This window comes from Nelumbo nucifera, chromosome 4, assembly GCF_055504915.1.
Source record: "Nelumbo nucifera cultivar China Antique chromosome 4, China Antique-T2T, whole genome shotgun sequence".
Lineage (NCBI taxonomy): Eukaryota > Viridiplantae > Streptophyta > Magnoliopsida > Proteales > Nelumbonaceae > Nelumbo > Nelumbo nucifera.
This window is the reverse complement of record NC_142652.1, coordinates 72096268-72116875: the sequence shown is the minus strand read 5'-3', so window position 1 is coordinate 72116875 and position 20608 is coordinate 72096268. Positions and strand designations below refer to the sequence as shown.

The 20608-nt window shown below is 37.3% G+C and overlaps 1 protein-coding gene across 1 annotated transcript; it reads right to left on the bottom strand.

Annotated features, from left to right (window-relative positions):
* Window positions 1-4522: 4522 nt before the first annotated feature.
* Window positions 4523-12021, bottom strand: LOC104611260 (putative receptor-like protein kinase At5g18500). The gene is made up of 8 exons (XM_010278243.3): window positions 11534-12021; window positions 10175-10865; window positions 9953-10057; window positions 8916-9038; window positions 8664-8834; window positions 8373-8502; window positions 7033-7245; window positions 4523-5027 (listed from the first exon to the last, which is right to left on the bottom strand). The coding sequence occupies exons 2-8, from the start codon at window positions 10840-10842 to the stop codon at window positions 4905-4907; spliced, it is 1533 nt and encodes a 510-aa protein (XP_010276545.1). The 5' UTR covers window positions 10843-10865; window positions 11534-12021; the 3' UTR covers window positions 4523-4904.
* Window positions 12022-20608: the final 8587 nt, after the last annotated feature.

Genomic DNA, 20608 nt, shown 5'->3' with positions numbered 1-20608 from the left:
TTCAGTACTCGAACTTTTAAAATGTGTCAATCCAGTACTTTATCGTCAACTAATTTATTAACCAACCATTAAGTGATACTTGAAAAGACAAATGCCCTTTGAATGTCATCTAATTTTCTTTATCAACCATCCACATATTAATAAAAATGAACAGTCTCAAATCATTGCCTTTTCTATTCAAATTAATAAAAATGAACAGTCTCAAATCTTGGACAGAAGTGACCCCAACTTTCTTGAACAAAAGAGGCAAGAATTTGGGATTGTTATTTTTTTGTCAACGTTTAGATAGTTGATAAAAAGAATTAGATGACACTCCAAGGGTATTTTTGTTTTTTCAAATGTCACTTAATAGCTGGTTAATGGCACGTACTAGGTTGATACGTTTTGAAATTTGAATACTAAATTATCGTATTTTAAAATTCGATGACCAAAATAGCACTAGACCCAAAGCACAGGATGCTAATCTGAAATTTTCACATAATTATATAAATAGTGTATAGAATTAGAATATACATATATAATATAAATAATTTGTCCTAACTAAATGGATCAACTTTCCAATCAACCCAATTTGTTAGGATAAGGGGGGTAAAAGAATCCAACTCTTATCGGATCGGATTTAGATTGAAATCAAATCACCTGACTTATTTACAGCCCTACTTTGTATCGATCAAGTGCTCACTACAGAAATATAAGTTGTCAACATTGCTTTGTTGGTTATTTTTCCTGTGAAATGAATACATCATCGATCCAGTACTTGTTGACGCTTGAAACTATAAACTAGAAAGAGGCTTAATTAAGAAAAAGTTAAAATTTTAAGGGGGCAGTATAGTTTTGACAAGAGACAGCTGGGATAATTAAGTAGTAGCAGCCAGAGCCAACAAAGAAGCTAGGCCCAACTTCATGCAATTCTTATTTAGATGGCTTTCATGTTTCAGTCCTCACAAAATGGTGCTCAAATCATATGTCACTTAGCAGTTGTATTTCCTAACGCACAACAAGTGGCTGTGAGTATGGTGTTAGCATCATTTTCTGAGGACTAAATCTGATCTCTGGGGGATATGGGCGATGGGTATTCAACCTCTTCAACCCCATCGGGTCGAGGATAGGGATTAATAGGGATTTCCGATCGGGGTTGGGGTTGGGGTTGGGGTTGGGGTTGGGACCCAGATGGGGAATGAGGTCTCCACCCCATCTCCGACCCTGATTTAACTAAAAAATTTTGGAGATCTGGGTCCCCATGGAGAACCCATTTCCATCGGAGATTGAAGAGAAAGATTTATTTCAAAATTGGGGTTGAGGATAAGAAATATAATCCCCGCCCCATTGCCATTCCTACCTATACTGATGTATAATAAAGAATAATTGTAAATTTGTAATCAATATTATTTTAATTAAAAAGACAAATAAAAGAAGTAAATAGGATGAAATATCATGTACAGGAAGCTTCAAAGCAAGCAGCCAGGCTGTTTTTTCAAACCACCATGCTTTAATATAGTACAAGAACCGAAGGACAAAGTGTTTCACTTCTTTGTGACAGATTTTCTGTAAATCATTGTAGCCAAAGTTTCCAATCCAAACTCATTGGCAGCAATTCTACGGTCTAGGCGGGTATTTTTCTTTTATGGATTTTCATTGATTTGAAGACCTTCGAGAACGATGCACTCTTGAATATATGCCATTGTGATTTAGGTGGCCTCCATCCAAACGACAAGATTGAACATCCAAATCTTTCATTGATTAAGGATTTCAATCTTGTTGCTTTTTGGGGTCTACATTGATTTGAAGGAGTTGTCAAGATCAAAACTGATGCAGAACCGGAATTGATTTGTTCACCGGTTGTAGGGTCAGCAGTTTGACTGTCCAGTCCTAATGCATCAGTCCATGATGTTTTAATAAATTTAAAAAAAAAAGAAATAATTAAAATAAAAATGGTCCAAAAATCATTACCCAGATCGAACAGATCGGTTGCTCAATCACCTGGGTGAACAGGTCACAGATCAATTCAACGGTTTTGGGAAAATAATAGTTCAGGGCTGAAACAGAAGCAGTACCTTCACTGATTTCTTGGCTGAACAGTTTTAAAACCTTGGATTAGACCTGGCAATTGGGTTGGGTGGGTTGGGTTTGTTAAGATACTTCAGGTTGATTTTGGGTTGGGTTAATTCGGATTAGGTTATCAAATGCTAGACCATAACTCTAAATATTCGGATTGGGTCAATTCGGGTCATCTAAAAAATAACTGAAATTTAAAAAATAAAAAAAAAAAACTATGTGAAAAATGCCAAAATTAAAGGAATTAGCCTTGAAATTCTAAATATAAAATAAAAACTTGAACATTTAACAATTTAAAGAATAAACAATAAAGAGTAAAGACTAAATATAAAAAAAATTATAGAGTGAAAACTTCTAACAATGCATAAATAGTCCTGATAGACTTGACCGCTGATCCATGACCCAATCCAACCCAGTTTTTTCTAGGTTGGGTCAAATCGGTTTATTCTTACAATCAGATAGCTAAATATGAAACCCTAACCTTATTTTTTCCATTGGATTGAATCGGATTCACAGGTTGAGTCAACTTTTTGCTAGGTCTAATCAAGATGGTCACTAGGCATACCTTTAAGTAAGAGATGTGGGATGAAACCCAAAGTACTGCAGGCTCTCCATTCCATGGTATGGTCAATGGGCCTGGTGCATCCTTTCAGTTCCATTCCCTTGTACCATGTTGCACGTAATATCAAAAAAGAAAAAAAAATTATTACATTTTAATCGTTTTTTAAGGGTAGGCTGAAGGTATTTTAATGTACACTTATTCAACGTGTTCATAGTTTATGCCAAACTGATCTGGACTGATTTCATGAATGGCACAGCATTTGAGACCGTAGGTCTTCAATATTATTTCATGATTAAATCTAACAGGTTAGAATTAAAATGAAAACATGTGAAGCGAAATAAAAAGAAAAAAAATTAAGATGAAAACACATTCAGGTGAGTCGTATGTATACTTGGTTGGGTTCAACGATCAAAATTTCATCACGTATTGGTCAATACTCCTTTCCAATACACCCCTACAGAGGGTGTTCCAGGTCGGCAAGTGGTTCAGAGGGTAGACCGGCCTTAAACCAGCCCCTCTAACTTAATTTCAAAAAAAAAAAACACTTAAAAAACAGTACTGATACAAGTCGATATGCCCTATTTGCGTATCACCCTGTATCAATATTTTGAACATTGGTTGGGTTCAAGGTTCAAAGTATCAATACGTATCGGCCAATACGTATCATTCCAGGACCCCTCCGATAACTCCCTATAGTGGGTGTATCGGGGTCTGATCAGTTCAGGGGGTGGAGGAGCCCTAAATCAGTCCCCTGAACTGGTTTCAGAAAAAAAAAATAAAAAAAAAGTAGTATCAATTCGCCCAATACACCCCTACTGGCGTATCGAACGTATCAATATTTTGAACCTTGATTGGGTTACAAAGTTTGTAGGTATTTTCACTCTCAATGTATATTAATATGTAGGCAAAATTTACACATTTTGTGAAGAGCAAACTAATATGCATACATTATGCTTGAGTTTCCATATACATGTTTGCCTGTACAAGTGTGAGATTCACCGACAGAAGTTGGAATGGTTCCCGTAGATCCCCTTAGCTGGGCTAATTTGTTCCTCCTCTCTCTGTCTCTCTCTCTCTCTCAAAACTCATCTCTGGTTGAAAATGAAGATTTACTACAATTTTAAAAACTGATGATAATATGTCAGATTTCAGACAGCGAAATATAATCCAACAGTTCTTATCTTTTATACAATTAATTTGTCAGGTGGGGCTCACCCAATTTCACGTGCAGAAAGGCGTAGCTTTTTTTGTTTGTTTTTTTTTTCCTGAAAGTCTAGCTTTTCGGCTTGAGCTTTTTAGTTACTGCAACAGCGTTATTTTGTTTAGCGCCATAGGTGAAGGTGAATTCACCAGTGAACGTCGTCGGAGCCCTTTCGGGACAAAATACACTTTTTAGTCTTGGACCCGACTTCCATCGAAACATGGACCAGATGCCTCCATATATGATTTTCAAAGCTTTACGAACTGAAATTATTTGTAGATCCCCACAACGAAAAGAACCTTGCTTTCTGATGTTGATCTTCATTGAAAATTAATCAATTCACGTTAAATATCGACGTAATTCCCTCACCTGCCGCCCATTAGCATTAAAGATAAATTGGCCAACCAAGATACGGAGACCCTCTGGAAGGTGGATAAGCAATTCATCCATGCGCCAATAATGCTCTCCCTCACCTCTCTTTACCTGGATAACTTATATCACAATTCACAAGAACGCTGCAACTGGATAAGTTTTAAACTCACTCAGATTAATGAAAACACGGGGCCTAAGAGCTGCATTCATTATCTTCCTTTAATCTGAACTTAGATGCCATCTGCGCTCCAACTCCAAGTGAGTTAAGGAGGCTGACGAAGATGCGAATGAGAGAGAAACGAAGTCACATTATAAGCATACAGAGTCTCCGGTGTCAAATGGTGTTTTTGATTTCAATAATAAACAATTTCCATTTTCACAGCAAGAAGAGCATTTTTCATCAACAACCAAAAGCTACAAAGACCTCTGTACACGCCCATCAATGGTTTGGGTTCTTCATCATTAACACTTCTCATACACAACAATCTCCTCTCCAGCCTCTACAAGTAAGACGCAAGAAAAAAAAAACAAGAGAGTAAAGAGCCCCCTACCCTCTCATCCCACCCACCTCCTTGCCCAGAATGTGGTCGCAACTTGCCACTCTCGTGGTCTGTGGTGTTGAGCAGGAAGACTTTTTAATGATAAGGGTGGTTGAAAGAATGTAAAAATTACTTTATATTTCTTGGATTCTTTTGAATTGCCCTCATGTTAAAATTAAGTCCTCTGTTTTCTGCTATCTGCTCTCGAATCTGGATTATCACTCTTGTCTGTGTCGGAGTTCTCCCTCTGGCTTTCTATCTCTATACTCCCTGCTTGACTCCTTCGGTGTCTTCGGTCCTGAAGAATTATAATACAAAGTTCAATCCATCAATCAGATAAGAGAGAGAGAGAGATTTACAACGTGTACATAGAGTGCATTGCAAAAGAAATTAAAATAACACCTCACACCCCAACCCAAAGACAAGGCCCATTAGCAGCCGAGATACTTGCACCCCTAAACATGAATTCGGCTTCTGTCAGGGCAAATCAGTGCACGCACCATTTGAGCAGCCCCTTGCAACCTTGCATGGGAATATCTCCCATGAAATAAATCACATAAGCACAGAGATATTCCCAACGTAAGGCTGTAAAGGCTGTTGGAACGGGCTTTGCCCTGACCGAAGCCATACTCCCTAAACATAGAAGAAAAAATGCCTGGCAAAAATTTTCACCTCTAAACATCAAGAAAAACACCCCTTCCTCCAAGAAACTAACCTAGGGTGATGCCTCCAAATAAATAAATAAAAGAAAACCCCAACAATAGCCCAATACCCCTATTTACACAATAAAACCCCATCTCCACCAAACAAAAGAATCCACGGTACCCTCAAATTCCACATAACTATCAGATAACACCCACCACCACCAGGAAAGCCTTTCCCCTATAAATAAGGTTACAGTTTGGGTGATGCCAACCTGAACCAAACTAGAGCCTATCTAAAATCCATCTCCACCAAACAAAAGAATCCACGGTACCCTCAAATTCCACATAACTATCAGATAACACCCACCACCACCAGGAAAGCCTTTCCCCTATAAATAAGGTTACAGTTTGGGTGATGCCAACCTGAACCAAACTAGAGCCTATCTAAAATTACAGTGTTGGGTCGGGTTAGGGTTAATGCCTTGGGCAACCCAGTGCAACCCGAACCCATATTATAGTTGCAATAGTACATACTCTTGTAGTCTTCTATGCTATATGTATTGATTTATGTATATAGATTTGTTTATGTGAGAGGGAAGAGAGGGGATCAGAACACAATGAATGGTGTTTTCTGTAAAATAGTACCACAATATGATTTCTATCATTTGCATTATAATATTTGTTCTTGCATTAGTTGGTGTATTTGTGCATGTATTATTTCTATGTTTGGTTAGGGTAGAATTGAACTTTTAGCACATTGGGTTCAGCTAAGTTTGACATCAACCCATGCCAACCTGGATCAAGTTGCACCAGTACCTACAAATTTGATTGAGTCCCCCCCCCAAACCCTCTTCCTTTCCTGCTTTCTTTCTTCCCTTTGCTATTGATTCTTCCAATACATCCTGTAATATTTTTTTTAAGAATGCTTCATTATCATCTTCTTCCGTACTTTGAATGGCTTTGGCTAGTTGTTTCTCACCTACCCTCAGAATTCAGAGCACCATAAAGACCAAATTGACTGGTGATGGTTTCTATCTATCTCAGTGATCTTGGTAAGACTCAAGAAATGCAAGAGCCCGATCCGCATGAATTCCAATGGCTATCTAGCATTATGCTTTCAATATTCTTTACTGGTATACAACATGAATGAATCTACATTTCCTTCTGGAAATGACATTCATATGGATAAGGGTTCTAACAGCATGTCAAAGACGAAAAAGTCAGAATAAGAAAGGACAAGTAAATCTGCCAGCCCCAGCTTGTCTTGTACTACCAGTCCCAAGCCCCAATTATGGAGGGTTGTATCAGCATGGCAACCGGCATAAAAACCTGTAGCCAAATTTCTATAAACAATAAGCAAAAATACTGAATAACATGATTTAGTTTCAGGCATATGCAAGGATAAGGAAGTGGCTGCTATAGGGTAGATATTGACTTCAGTATGGGACAAAAAGAAATTTTTTGGTCTATGATTTTCTTTTAAGTAGAAACTGTTAGCATTGAACAGTTATATGTTGGTCAATCAACATTCATACATCAATTTAACGAGTGAAAGGGATCATTTTCTGAAATTCCACAAGTTTCATAGGCATGAAATTTCATAAAAGCATCATGAAATTTCATTATATGGGCATTTGAAATATGATGTAAGAATCAAACCTCTCGGGGTATGGGATATTCCTCTGACTCAAGCATGCGGACAACTTGGCCCATCTTCGGTCTCTTGTCTGAGTCAGGGTCAACACATCTCAAAGCAGTCAAAAGAGCTCTTTTCAGGGCTCTTGTTGAAGGCCTTGTCTGAATGTTTGGGTCCACAACTTCTTCTGAGCGCCTGCTGCCAACCATCATTTTGAGCCAGTCAACCATATTTACCTGCAAGAACCACCATATTATATTCAATTAGAGTGAAATAACTTAGAAATCAAGTGCCTCCATATTTGATAAAGATAGGAGCCAGATTAGAATTACCAAAAAATAAAAACAAGGCTGTAGAATGTAATAAAACAATTGGATTGGAGAAGATGTAATATTATGCAAAATCCTAATGTCTATGAAAGTTCAAGAAAGAACAAATTAAGATGCAAATACATAGGTTCCCACTTTCTCGTGAAGGTGTGTCAGATACCCAGATGGTGCATTTAGCAAAAACACGGATTTGCCTAGATGGTTGAACAAGTGACCCATCTAGGACCAGGTTAATTGACAGTTTTCAGTTAGAATGAGCTAATTGTTTGGTTTACTCATACAACCGTTGCACAGTGAACATTCCAGTTTTCTATTCAGTCAGAGTCTGACAAAAATGGTATTTAGGACACCATTATCTCACATGAGCTTTGAAATCCAAGATGCTGACTGTTATCTGAACCCAAGCCAAAGTGCAACCATCCTACTCAGTCAGTCAGGTACTAGATTTGTACTCCACATTTTGGAGTTTAATCACTCAGCCAAGTTTTTTATGCTTTCATGAATAACTGAGATTAAATTCAGACTCTAAGTTGAGTAGACCTGTTTCTGTTACCTATTAGTTTCTTCAGTAATGTGATCCACTTGTTATATCATGGCCATTGCCATTTGTTAGTGTCAGAGCTTATTTTTACAAGAAAGAGGCAATATGGGAAATCAGCATGGCTAAAAATGATAAATTAATACAGTATATGGGACTGATTTGAGCACCCAGAAAGAAGTTGGAATATCCTTGCATCAGGAAATGCAAAACAGCATCATTTGGGAGAAGAAAAGAGGGAACTGAATACAAAAGAATTAGTAAAATATTTCATATTGTAACTTGAAAGAACATTCTAAATATCATTTTGATTCACGGCTCTGGTTGAAAAGACACAGGTAACAATTTAGGCTGGTCTTGGTAAGTACAGCATATGGTATACCACCACAACAGATGCATCAACAAATAATTGCTCAAGAACAAAAAAAAAAAACATGGTAAATAGTTGTTATTTTGAAGCACTTCAAATAAGTTTTCTTTCAAAAGTTTTGTTTACCTCATTGGCTGGCCGACTATAATCTACAGGATCTCTTCCAGTTATTGCTTCCAGCAGGACAACGCCAAAGCTATAAATGTCACTCTTTTCATTCAAGAGACCAGTATTTGCATATTCTGGAGCCACATACCTGCAAGGTTTTAAACAAAAAGAAAAGATAAGGATTACCCTATCAACAGCATCTGGATTTCCCAATTGAAAGTTCTAACAGAAAAAAAGTCAACTTAAACAAAAAGTGCAATTCCTGCACTAACTCAGAGGGCATAGATGTATATTATAAAGAATAATTACCCAAAAGTTCCCATAACTCGGGTGGTGATATGACTTTTCCCAGCACCTAGCAACTTAGCCAGACCAAAATCGGATACCTTGGCATTGAAATCATCATCAATCAATATGTTGCTAGACTTGATGTCTCTGTGCACTACTTTTGGCTCAATAGCCTCATGCAAGTAAGCCAGCCTGCAAGAAAATATATTGCATTTACAAAGGAAGTGCAACCTAAAAGACAATTCAGATTCAGATAAAAATCAATCAACTTACGCCCTGGCAGTTCCAATGAGAACTTTCATCCTGGCCTCCCAAGTAAGATATCCATGCTGGCGCATAGCCCCATGAAGCCATTGCTCTAAATTTCCATTGTTGACATATTCATAAACCAACATCCTGAAAATTTATGCTAAAAGTCAAACAAAGCCTAAAATCTGAGCCACCAGGACCCTTTTTAACAACAAATAGCAGAAATGGGAACTATTTAGGTAGAGTAGGTCCCCTGTCAGTGATAATCAGAAGGAAAGGGATTTTATTGGTTTTTAGCAACTATCAATTATATGTAATTTTTTTAATTCTTTTTTTTTTCTTTTGTACAGATAGCTTTTCTCTTATAACTTATATGCATACTTATGTGTAGGCTAACCTTAAAGGTCAAGTTTGATTCATGCAATATAAGATTTAATTCACCATTAAAATCAAATTCAAATTGGAAGATACAGTAAAGAGATTCCAATGGGGTTTAGCCTTGTTCTAGTAGAATTAGAACTGCAGTAGTTAGAATGGCAGACCAAAAACAGTTTAAGTTGATGGAACCTGAATCAACTTGAGTAAGGGATAGGGATGGATGTAAAAAAGACCATTTCCTTCCCTTTTTTTCTGTTGACTAGGGAAGAGAGTCTACTGACACACATACACACAAGATGGGAAAAGTAGAGATTACATAGCTTATCAAAAAAAAGTTTATTTATTAAAAATACATTTCATTCATGGTGTACCCTACAAATTGGTAGCTACGAATACTAGAGGATGTTAGCTAAAAACTATGGAAAAAGTTGATTCCTCGAAAGCTCTATTAGAATATCGAAGTAATTTATTTACAAACCATTTTACTACAGAGAATACTGTGTTACTATAATTTCCAATACAAGGCTTCTGATATACAACCAAATGAGGGGATTTGGGAAGTGATGTACTTCATTTATATGCATACCGCATAGAAAATAGGTACACCTACACATACAAGTAGTCAAATAGGGAAGAAGTTAGTATTAAAAAGCCACAAAGAACATTATATGAGAATCTTGTACCTGTGGGTGCCTTCAACACAGTATCCTAGAAGTCGAACTAAGTTTTTGTGTCGCACATGACCAATTGCCTCAACCTCCACTCTAAATTCTTTCTCTGCTTGGCCTCTATAAGAAAAAATAACTCAAGTTATATATGCCACATGCTACACTAAGAAGACTAACAAAAGAAAGAATGAAGAAATATGACAGTTTGAAAACAAAATGATGACTTTATAAACTTACAAATTATTCAGAAGCTTTTTAACTGCCACTGGTGTCCCATTGATCAGTTGACCCCTGTATACAACTCCATATCCACCCTCACCAATGACATTTTCCTTCGAGAACCTGTTTGTTGCAAGCTCCAGGTCCCTTAGCGTAAACCAGTGACCCCAACCAAGGTGAGAGAATTCAGGCAGGCCAACTAGAGGTGAAGGAGAAGTTATGGGATATGAAGAAGATGGTTTGTAAACAGTTACCGTCCCAGAACTCCCCTCTTCTCCAGATTGAGACCCAGCACCATCTTTCTCCACATGATGAAATGAACCTGATTGACTGCTACAATCTCCATTCTTTGTTTTCCCCATGCCCAAATGGACCATTACCCTGTCCGACTCTTTGTCACTTGACTTGTCATGAATGGTGAGAAGAAACCCGTCGCGAGGATGAAAATCATTTGTTGATACTTGGTCAACCTTTACCTCTTTGATTTCCTTTGAAATAGCGGGAATTTGGCTAAGGGGAAGATTATCAACAGACCTTCTTGACCTCCTCCGTGAAAAAAGACATATAACCATCACACTGAGAATAATTACAATGGACAGCATCACACATATTCCAATCAAAACCCACACTTTGAGGCCCAATACACCTGTTTTCTTGGATAGCTCAGCATTGAGATCAGTCGCCATTTCTTTTTATGATGAAGATATGCCTACAAAACATGATAAGGAAACTCAAATTGCAATCAAGTATGAAGGAGCTAACTTTTCAATACATTTGTGTGTGTAATTTTATTTTTTGAACACAACATTTTCTAGACATTAATACAGTGTCTTGGTTGATCTCAGGTCAGCACTAAATTAACCTTTACGTGCTTAAGTATATTACATCCTTTCGTCAAGCATGTTGGTCCTATCAGATTATTAAACAGATGTAGACGACCTAAAGGTTCTGAACGATTCATTGCTTTCCCTGGAATCAAGGAAAACCACCAGCCAAGAAGATGAACAAAGGGGAGCAAATAACACAACCGAAACATGAGAAGGACATTACCCTCCGCCCATCTATATACTAAAAATCATCATTTTACCAACATAAACAAGAGCGCAAAAAGAAACCCAATTTACACACATGAAAATAATCAAGCAAAACATAGAAATTATTACCCGAAAATAGAAAAACACAGAAATGCAATATGCTTCTTCACCATCACAATTATAACCAAACCAACATAACCCATTTGAATATCCTACTATACAGCACTACAATCCCACCCACGAGAATACAAGATGCAAAATTCAAAGGAGAGAAAGAAAGAGAGGAAAGGGAGGAAGAGGGAGAGAGAGGTTCCATTTTTTCAGTAGAAGCCCATTCACCTACCTATGAATGGATTCACAAAGCAGCCTTAACAGCCCAGATCTCTGAACCACCTTCTCCACGCCTTCTCAAAGAGCCAAAGTACCAAACCCTAACCCTAAATCTCTGATAAAAAAGGAGTAACGACCCATGATGAAATAAGTCGAAGCCAACAAACTCAAATCAACCCCATTGTCAAAAAAGCAAGCTAAATATGCAGTTGGATAAGGTTTCCTTTCTGTGTTTTCTGTGTTAAGCAAATGGCACTTTGAATCTAAGCTCAGGTGGAGCTTTCTGACACCACAGCTGCCCCTACTTGAAAACCCTAACCCTCCTAACCTCAACAAGCGACAACGATAATCTTCTACTTTTGATGAAGGGTTCTGCAGGAAGTACTGGGACATGGAATTCTGGCTTGGAGAAGGGAGGAGGTGTGGGGGATAATAAGAAGGGGTGGAGTTATCAGTGGTAGGTAACAAGGAGATGCCCTACAAACAGTAAAATGGAAGCATGGAAATGGAAGGTTTCTTGGGTTTTTCTTCATTTCTTTACATAGCTCTGAAGATGACAGATTATCAGAAATTTTAAATAAAAAAAACACTAGGAACCTAAAGAAGCCTTTAAAAGACACAACTTTTCTGTAAGATGGCCTTTTTCTTTTATTACTGTGATTTTTAATGCTTTTGTTAGTCAAACATCAAGGAAAAAAAATTAGTGATGATTACGCTGGCAAAAAGGAAAATTAATCAGTGTTCGATTAGGTTAGATGGTCAAAATTAAATGAGTAGATTGGATTAGCAAATTTCTGCCTTCCAAAAAGATTAGCCAAATTTCCAAAAGTATAAAAACGCCCTCACTGAGTCTGAGTCACTGGTTTTGGCCTTTTGGGGGGTGAATTACAAGCATACCATTTTCACTAAAGATTTGCAATTTTGGCTTTTTCTCAATTACAATACAAGGACGACCAGTCGACCACCCTTTCTTCTTTTCGAGTTCTGTGAAAATTTCTTGGGTGACTACTGACTGGTAGTAGATAGTAGTAGTCAAAGAAATGGACTGAATACCAGATCTCTTACGGTAACAATTCCCCTTCTTTCTCCTAAAATTACAGACAAGATCCTCTTCTTTTGCCTTGAGCCTGTGACAGACATGACCTTTCCTCCGTTACTCGCTACTCAAGCTTTCCTACTTGGCAGATCAAGTACAAGGTCCAGTGGAGTCCATGTGTTGTGTTGTGCCACTTCACCTCTTTTCCACATGATCAGTGCCAAAGGATTGGGGAGGAGGGGGTGAAGTAAGAACTTGGGCATGAGTTACTGATATTTGAATCATGTCCAATGGGGCCAGCAGATGCAGAGAAATTCCAATAATCCAATTCCAGCGGTATATGAGTTATGATGACATTGACATGAATGAACAAGCAATGTGCACACCAGCCACCCCCAGAAAGAAAGGCTAATTTCTTAAAACACTGTCCACATACCACAAATTAACCTTGTAATGTGGGGCTGCCGTCCTATTGGGATTTCTCTGTGAACAGGAATCTGAATTCCATTCTAAATTTCACCAAAACAGGGTCTCCTTCAAGCTTTTCTATCTTGGATAGAAGCTGAATCCAGAAAATCTTCTAGTCACTGCATTCTCTTTGAGTTGATTCTTTGTGTTAGGTCCAGGGTCTTCCATTTTCATGGTTTTTTGATGGAACTGGGTTCTGGATTAGAATTAATGCAAATTTATAATCTGGGCACTTCCATTTCCATTGGGGATCCCAAAACCTAAAAAATAATCAAAGGAATGGGGCAACGTATTTTTTTGTCAAATACATGAATTGAATTGAATTCCGAAAGAAACAACTTCAATATCAATAATGAGATTGCAGTAATCCCAAAACAGAAAAAACAAAGAAAAGAAATTTACAGGAGGCGTGCGAACTGTGAACTGTGAAAGCAGGGAAGATTTGTCAGACTCTTTCACACACACGGTAGCTTAAATGCAAAGTTCCGCAAAGCCCAGACCCCAGAGAGTGAAGGACGAGGTTGGTCCAGCGAGTCTCCTTTCAGGAAATATAGGGGTAGTTCGGTCATTACGTAAACATTTTTTAAAACTAAAGTGGCGGTTGGGAAAACTGAAATCTGATCTTCGAGAAAAAAAAAAAAAAAATTCTTTGTGATAGAGAGAGAATTTTAGGTAAAGAATAATTAATAGACATGGGAGTTTCTGTAATAGAATAGAGGCAGGTCATTTGTAGAATAACATTTTAAAATTATTCAGCAAAACATTCTGAAAAGCAAGTGCCGTTTGATAAGGGCTGAAGTTACTGAACTGAAATACTTATTGCTTCCTCTTTTAGTTGTTAAAATAATGAGATTTAAGGTCATGTCTTTCGAATATCATAGTATAACCTTAAAATAATTAAAAAATAAGAATCTATTTGGTTCATAGTCAAAATGGAATCGATTCTGCCCAACTAAACAATTCAAATTAGAATGATTTCATTCAGATTTCAAACCTTTATTCCCTAAGCCAAACAGGCCCTAAAATTTACAAGAGTATAGCGCTCTATCCAACTTACAACCATTTTAATTTAACAATGTAAACAAATTACAATTACAATTTCTTGAATACTTTGTAGCAAATAAAGAAAAAAAAAAGTACTTAAATACTAATTGCCGACAGACAAATGCTAACCGGTGGATATATCTAAGTATATTAGGTAGTTCTGCTTATGGACTATGACATCACCCGACCCGACTCAACCCGTCAAACCTACTTTTTTACCTTTTGTTTATTCTATTTCTGAAGTGCACTTTATTACCTAACCACCGCATCTTCTGAGAAGTAGAAAATAGAAGAAATCCCACCCCGCCGCCCGCCATCTTTGTTTTGGTTGGGCAGCTATTGAGGAACGGGTAATTTCTGGACTCCAGACTATCCGATTTACCCGCCCGGATTTCCAGATGGTCGGTTCGACTCCATGCCTGAATTTAAATTGTGGGGTCCGTGTATTTCTGACCATCTGATCCAACGGCTTTGATTGCTCTTGCAAGAGCAGGAGAGTAGTGGAATGATCCGACATCAAATCAGCCCCCCACAGGATTGATCCCTACAACGTCCCACAGTATATTCCTGCCATATATTGAGAATATCTCTCGATGATAATATAAAAAATCGTGATATCATCATCAGGAGATGTTTTTAATACACGGCAGGAATATGCTATGGGATGTTGTGGGGAACAATCTTGTGGGGGACTGATTTAAACTCGGATGATCCACATACGATTCTAATTCTAGTAGGAGTATTGGACCAGTTTTGGATTGGATTCATCCAAACCAAAATGAACTTTGATGAATTAGACAGATCAATAAGGCATATTGAATTGGACTAGTCCAAATTTAATGATCTAGAGTATTTATTGGATTGGACTAGACCTGGTTCATCCATAATGATTATATATTGAATTGGATTGGATTGAGCCAAAAACTAATTTGTTGATAAAAGATAGGAATATAAGTGTTAATGGACCAGGTTTAGGTTAGAACTAATTCAAATTAAAATAAATTTAAACAGATTAAACGATCCAAAATAGCTCAAAATATTTATTAGATTGGATTAAATCTAGCCCATTTGCAATGGACTGGATCACATTGGACTAGACTGAGTTGGACCAATTCACATTGGACTGGATCATATTGGACCAAATCCAGTCCAATTGACACCCTACATACTACCACAGTGTCAAATGTATGTGATAATGTTGTTTTGCAATTTGCACCATCAGATCAGAGAGAGTGCGTCTTTCTTTTTTCTATCCACCCATGACCCAGCAAGTCAAAAAGACAACCCCCGACTCATCGTTTTTCATTGAAACAAGTTATCAGTTACTGGCCCACGGCCCACTGTGATCAATGGAATTTTGGTGGCCCACCCAAATTCCTTCCTTGACTGGGGTAGCATATGGAAAGACTAAAGCCCTAAAACGTCAGACACTCATGGACTGAAACGAAGATAAAAGAATCTGGTATGTACTATAATTATACATTGCATGAAGTGAATTTAATGGCGGTGGGTGGACTCATGATTATTTGATATTTCATCCTCTGTTATTACTGTTGGTGTGGGTGGTTTTTAATGGAGTCTGTCCTTTCCTTTGCAATCACAAATATTCCACACATTTTATATGTTTTATTAATAAACAAATTAAAATATTTCTTTCTCCATCAACCCTTTTAAGATTCCCATCTATCAAATACAGGCAACACCCCTAAAGATCTCTCATCGACTGATGATCCATCGATAACTTATGCCTGTTTCAGGAGAAAACGTAGGTTAATAAAACTGGGAAGATGACTTTGTGGCTTGCTTCTCTACATAGATCCCCATTAGTTCAGCTTTAATAGGCTTAGCTGGGAACTGAGAAAAACAGGACAAAAGCAAATACTATTATAGGTTGAACAAATCACTATATGTAAGAAGAATCGTTTCTCATTTTGAAGATATAGCAAGATCATATGCTTTGATGATAGTAAGAGATACGTATTTTCCAAAAAAAATACATAATTATGTTATAGGGCTTTGCTTCCATGGATTTTAATGCCAAATAATTGATGCAGTTCACCATTGACCTAGTGAATTAGTGATCTTTCTAGGTCTCTGTTAAAATGACAGTTTTCATGGTTTGAATGGACTAATCACTATGTTCAATCTGAGTCTTACATCATTATAGTAGTGTTCTCAAAATGTCGTTGATTTGGAGAGTGGAACCATTTGATCCGCCACTCGGCCATAATTCTAGGTTTGGTTTGGTTAAAATGTTGGATTTGATCAATTAAGTGGTTGGATCATTAACCCATTTGACCCAGTCACTAATTGTATATGTAAACTTTTAGAGACCATAACTTTACATTCGGATGTCTAATTAAGATAATTTTTTATTATTAATATAATATTTTAAATAAAAATAATAATTTTTATTAATTGATTCAAAATATTTCAATTAAAAAATCTTTTCCTCACAAATTTGAATTAATCAACCTAAAATGCAATTGGAAACATTACACACTGCACTAAACACCCCACTAGGGCTGTTCATAAGAATGTCCAACCCGACCAAATCGACCAACATGGACCGACCCAACCCGAGTCGGCCGGGTTTTCATCAATACCGGTCGATTTTGGGTTGGGCAAATATATAAACTGATATATCGGGTCGATTTCGGTTTTCTTGTGTGAAAACCGAAACCAACCCGACCCGAACCGAACTAGTCTTCTACTAGTTCGGTAGTTCTTAGTTTGAGTAGTTTCCTACTTAACTATAACTAGTCTTCTACTAGAACTAGAAGGCCCATTAGGCAATTACAATTAGAATAGGCAATCTATCCTAGTTTCTAACTTTCTATAATCTTTTACACCAAATAGGCAACCCATTAGGCAATTACAATTAGAATTCAATTAGGTGTCCTTTTGCACAGGAGCAAAACTGAAACCGACCCAACTCGACTCAAACCGACCAGGTCGGTTTGACCTATCAGTGGGTCGGTTTCAGTTTCCACCTCAAGTAACCCAACCAGGCCGCGTCAGTTGGAAAAACCCCAATAAACCGACCCAACCCGACCCGTGAACACCCCTACACCCCACAATAGATACATCTTAATTATTAATTATTAGACCATATCCTTAGATTTGACCCGACATGCCGACCCGCCTGAATCACCTGACCATTTCGTGCATGTAACAAACTAACAACCAACCATCCTTTCACACTCTTATCACTTGAGGTAAAACTAAGGTAGGAGATTTTATAAACCCGAGAAAATCATATCCACATCCACACCCTAAATAAAAAACAAAGCAGCAGCTTAGTGGCTTACTTAAAAGAATATTACGTATTAGGTACGCAGCCTTGAGATAAGTAGAAAAATATGCTCTAACTAACAAACCAACGTCAGATCAAGCAAGACAATGCCTTGTATTAAAAGCCAAACCACTAATTAAACAAACAAGCAACCCAATTAGATTCCTCCTCCAAAAGGGACCCTCCTGCCCTGCGTTTCAAGGGCAAACATAATCAAATCAAGTTCAGGGAATCTTTTCAACGTCCGACGAGTAAGTCGCCGGTGGTTCCCTTGCCATCGAGGCGGCCATGGCCGCCCATATCCCTCCCTAACTAATGCCACTGATTGTTGCTGAAGTTGGATTTATCCAAATGGAATTAAGTATTTAGGGGAGAGATGGGCCCTCTCTTCTTAATTGGATTTGTCTCATCTCATCTCATCTCTGAAATGAATGATTTAGAAAGTTTACTAACAAATCTTTAAAGGATGATACAGACTTTATTAAAGCTTGATGGTGCTCAGTGCTGACTACTTCCACTTAATTCAATTTGAATTATATATAATTGACTCATGATTTTAACTTTTAAATATCAATCCCACTTAAGATTTAGGGTTTAGGGTACTATCTGTTGGTGAATGGTGATGACAATAAAATGTGAGATCCATCCGTGCAATCAAATCGGGTTCCAAGATCTTTTGGTGGGGACCCAATATTGTTGGCAACCCCCGTAATGTGGGGTCCTTGGACAATGATGTAGCCCATTCCGGTGTCCTGTTGTACATAGTCAGAGCCCAGAGGGTGGTGGTTACATTTAATTATATGTGTTAATATAAGGGTGTGGGGATTCAGAATTTGGAATTTGAAAGCATGAGAAATTAAAAATATTCAGTGTTCAATACCAGAGAAGCAACATAATCCTGCCCTTCTTATTTGTTGGGTTGACGCCTTGGAGAATGGAGGCCCATCCAAAATCCAAATTACTTGAAAAATTAGCCCAGAAAACGAATAATAAGAGAGAGAATTGAATAAAAAAATAATAATAAGAGAGAGAGGAAAAAAAAAGTTTTCGTACTTTGCGCTGGTTGGATATGCATACTACCTTCCAGCAAAAAATTAAGAAAATACAATTAAATAAAACTTTTAGATTTTCCAACTGCATTTCAGGAAACAGAAGAATACTCCTGTTAACAGATAGGGCGCTTCAAGCCTTCAAGGAAGGTGTAGTCTAGTTTTTTTAAAATTCGGTCTGGAGATTGAACCACTCTTTCCTTTGGACCAAGGGTCAGTGGTTCAAATCATCCAAATCAACGGCTGTGATGATGTTATCATTATGGAAATTTCAAAATTAATTAAATTAAGGGAAAATCTATTGCATCTGGAAAGCATCAACCCACGGGGGGTGACCACTTGTTTGGTTGCCACTTTTATGGTTCATTGTTAGTTTGTCACAAGTTTTCCTGTATCATACTCGATCGAACCCTTAACTTAATACCAAAAAGAAAAAAGAAAAACATTTTTTTTTTGATAATTAAAAAGAAGAAGAAAAAGAAAATTGATAACCCATTTAGGCCCTGTTTGATGGCGTTTGCGTTTCTGGTTCACAAACAATTTTGTTTCATTTTTTTAAAGCACAAAAAATAATAATAATCGTGTTTAGTGGAGATACAGGCTGAGTAGGTGTTTTTAAAGTATCTGTATGGCATCTAAAAAAAAGGTGCATGTGCCACATCACCTTAGTGATTCAAGATCAAGAGATTCAAGAATCATCAATTTTGATTTAAGAAATATTTGCAGCAATGTTATTTTCGAAAAACAGCATGCCAAATGCAATTTTTTAATGTCTTCATTTTTTTCTGATGTTACAAGATTTTCCTAATCCCCACAAGAACCTGCCCTGAATGAGGCAGAGATGGGGATGATTCCCCCCCCGATGGGGTGGGGATGAAGAGAGCACTCTTGCCACCGTGGAATCTCCACTATTTTAGTATCAATATATGTATATATGTACACATGCACTTATATATTAATATTTTTAAAAATATGGTTGAATATGTTTGTATCGTTTTAATAGGATTGTAAATTTTAATTATTCTATTTTTATTTTTTAAATAAAATAAAAAACAAAAATAAAATAATTAACAAGGATGGGGAGCCATTCCTAAGGATGCAAATGGATTGGATCGGATTCGAATCAAGGTATATCTGATCCGATTTGAATATCCAGTCGGATTTGATAGACATGGATTTGAATTTGAATCCGATTAGGAAGTCGGATATTTGGATATGATCCGATCCAATTTGTTTGCTTTAAAAATTAATAAATTATTAAAAGAAAATTAAAATATACCAATTTAAATAAAGAAAAATAAAAAATATAAGTCTTTTCTAATTATCTTCATCATATATATACATGTATTTTATAAATAAATAAATAATATAACAAATTGACAAAAATACCATATAAATAATATATTTATAAATAAATAACATATATATGTATTATATATATTTATATTGATAAATATATAGCATATATTTATATTGGATTGGATAGGGATGATCCGAATCCGATCCAATTTCTGGTTAGATCCTATTATTCAATCCAATCTAATCCAAAGATCCAAACTGAGGTGATCTGAGTTCAACCAAATAGGATCGGATCTAAGATGGGATAGATCATTTGCACCCCTAGCCATTCCAATTGCAAGCTTGTAAAATGCTATGATACTAAACACCCACTAAAGAGCTTTGTATCAAGAAAGGTATGTTTCCAAGAATTTGGTTCAACCATAATTCATCAACTTCTCATGTGTTGGTTTGTTTTGTTTTCCAAAGATATCCAAATGCCTCCTATATGCTTTACATTTGCCAAAACTAGAGGATCCCACAAGTAGGGGTGGTTACGAGCTGAGAGCTATTCGAGCTCGACTCGGTCTAAACCAAGCTTCGAGCCAAAGTCGAGCCTAAAATATGGACTTCTTTGCTAATCGAATCGAGCTCGAGCTTAATACAACTCGGCTCATGAGACTCGCAAGCATAGCCGAGTATATGTACATAGGGTGTCACCTCGGCTTGGCCATTGAAGGAGACCTTGGCTACTAAGGGAGACCTCAGCTCAACACCTTGGCTACTAAGGGAGACCTTGGCTCAGCACCTTGGCAACTAAGGGAGACATTGGCTCGGCACCTCAATTGATAGGGAGACCTCGGCTCAGCACCTCATCAGCTAAGGGAGACCTTGGCTTGGCACCTCGACAATTGAGGG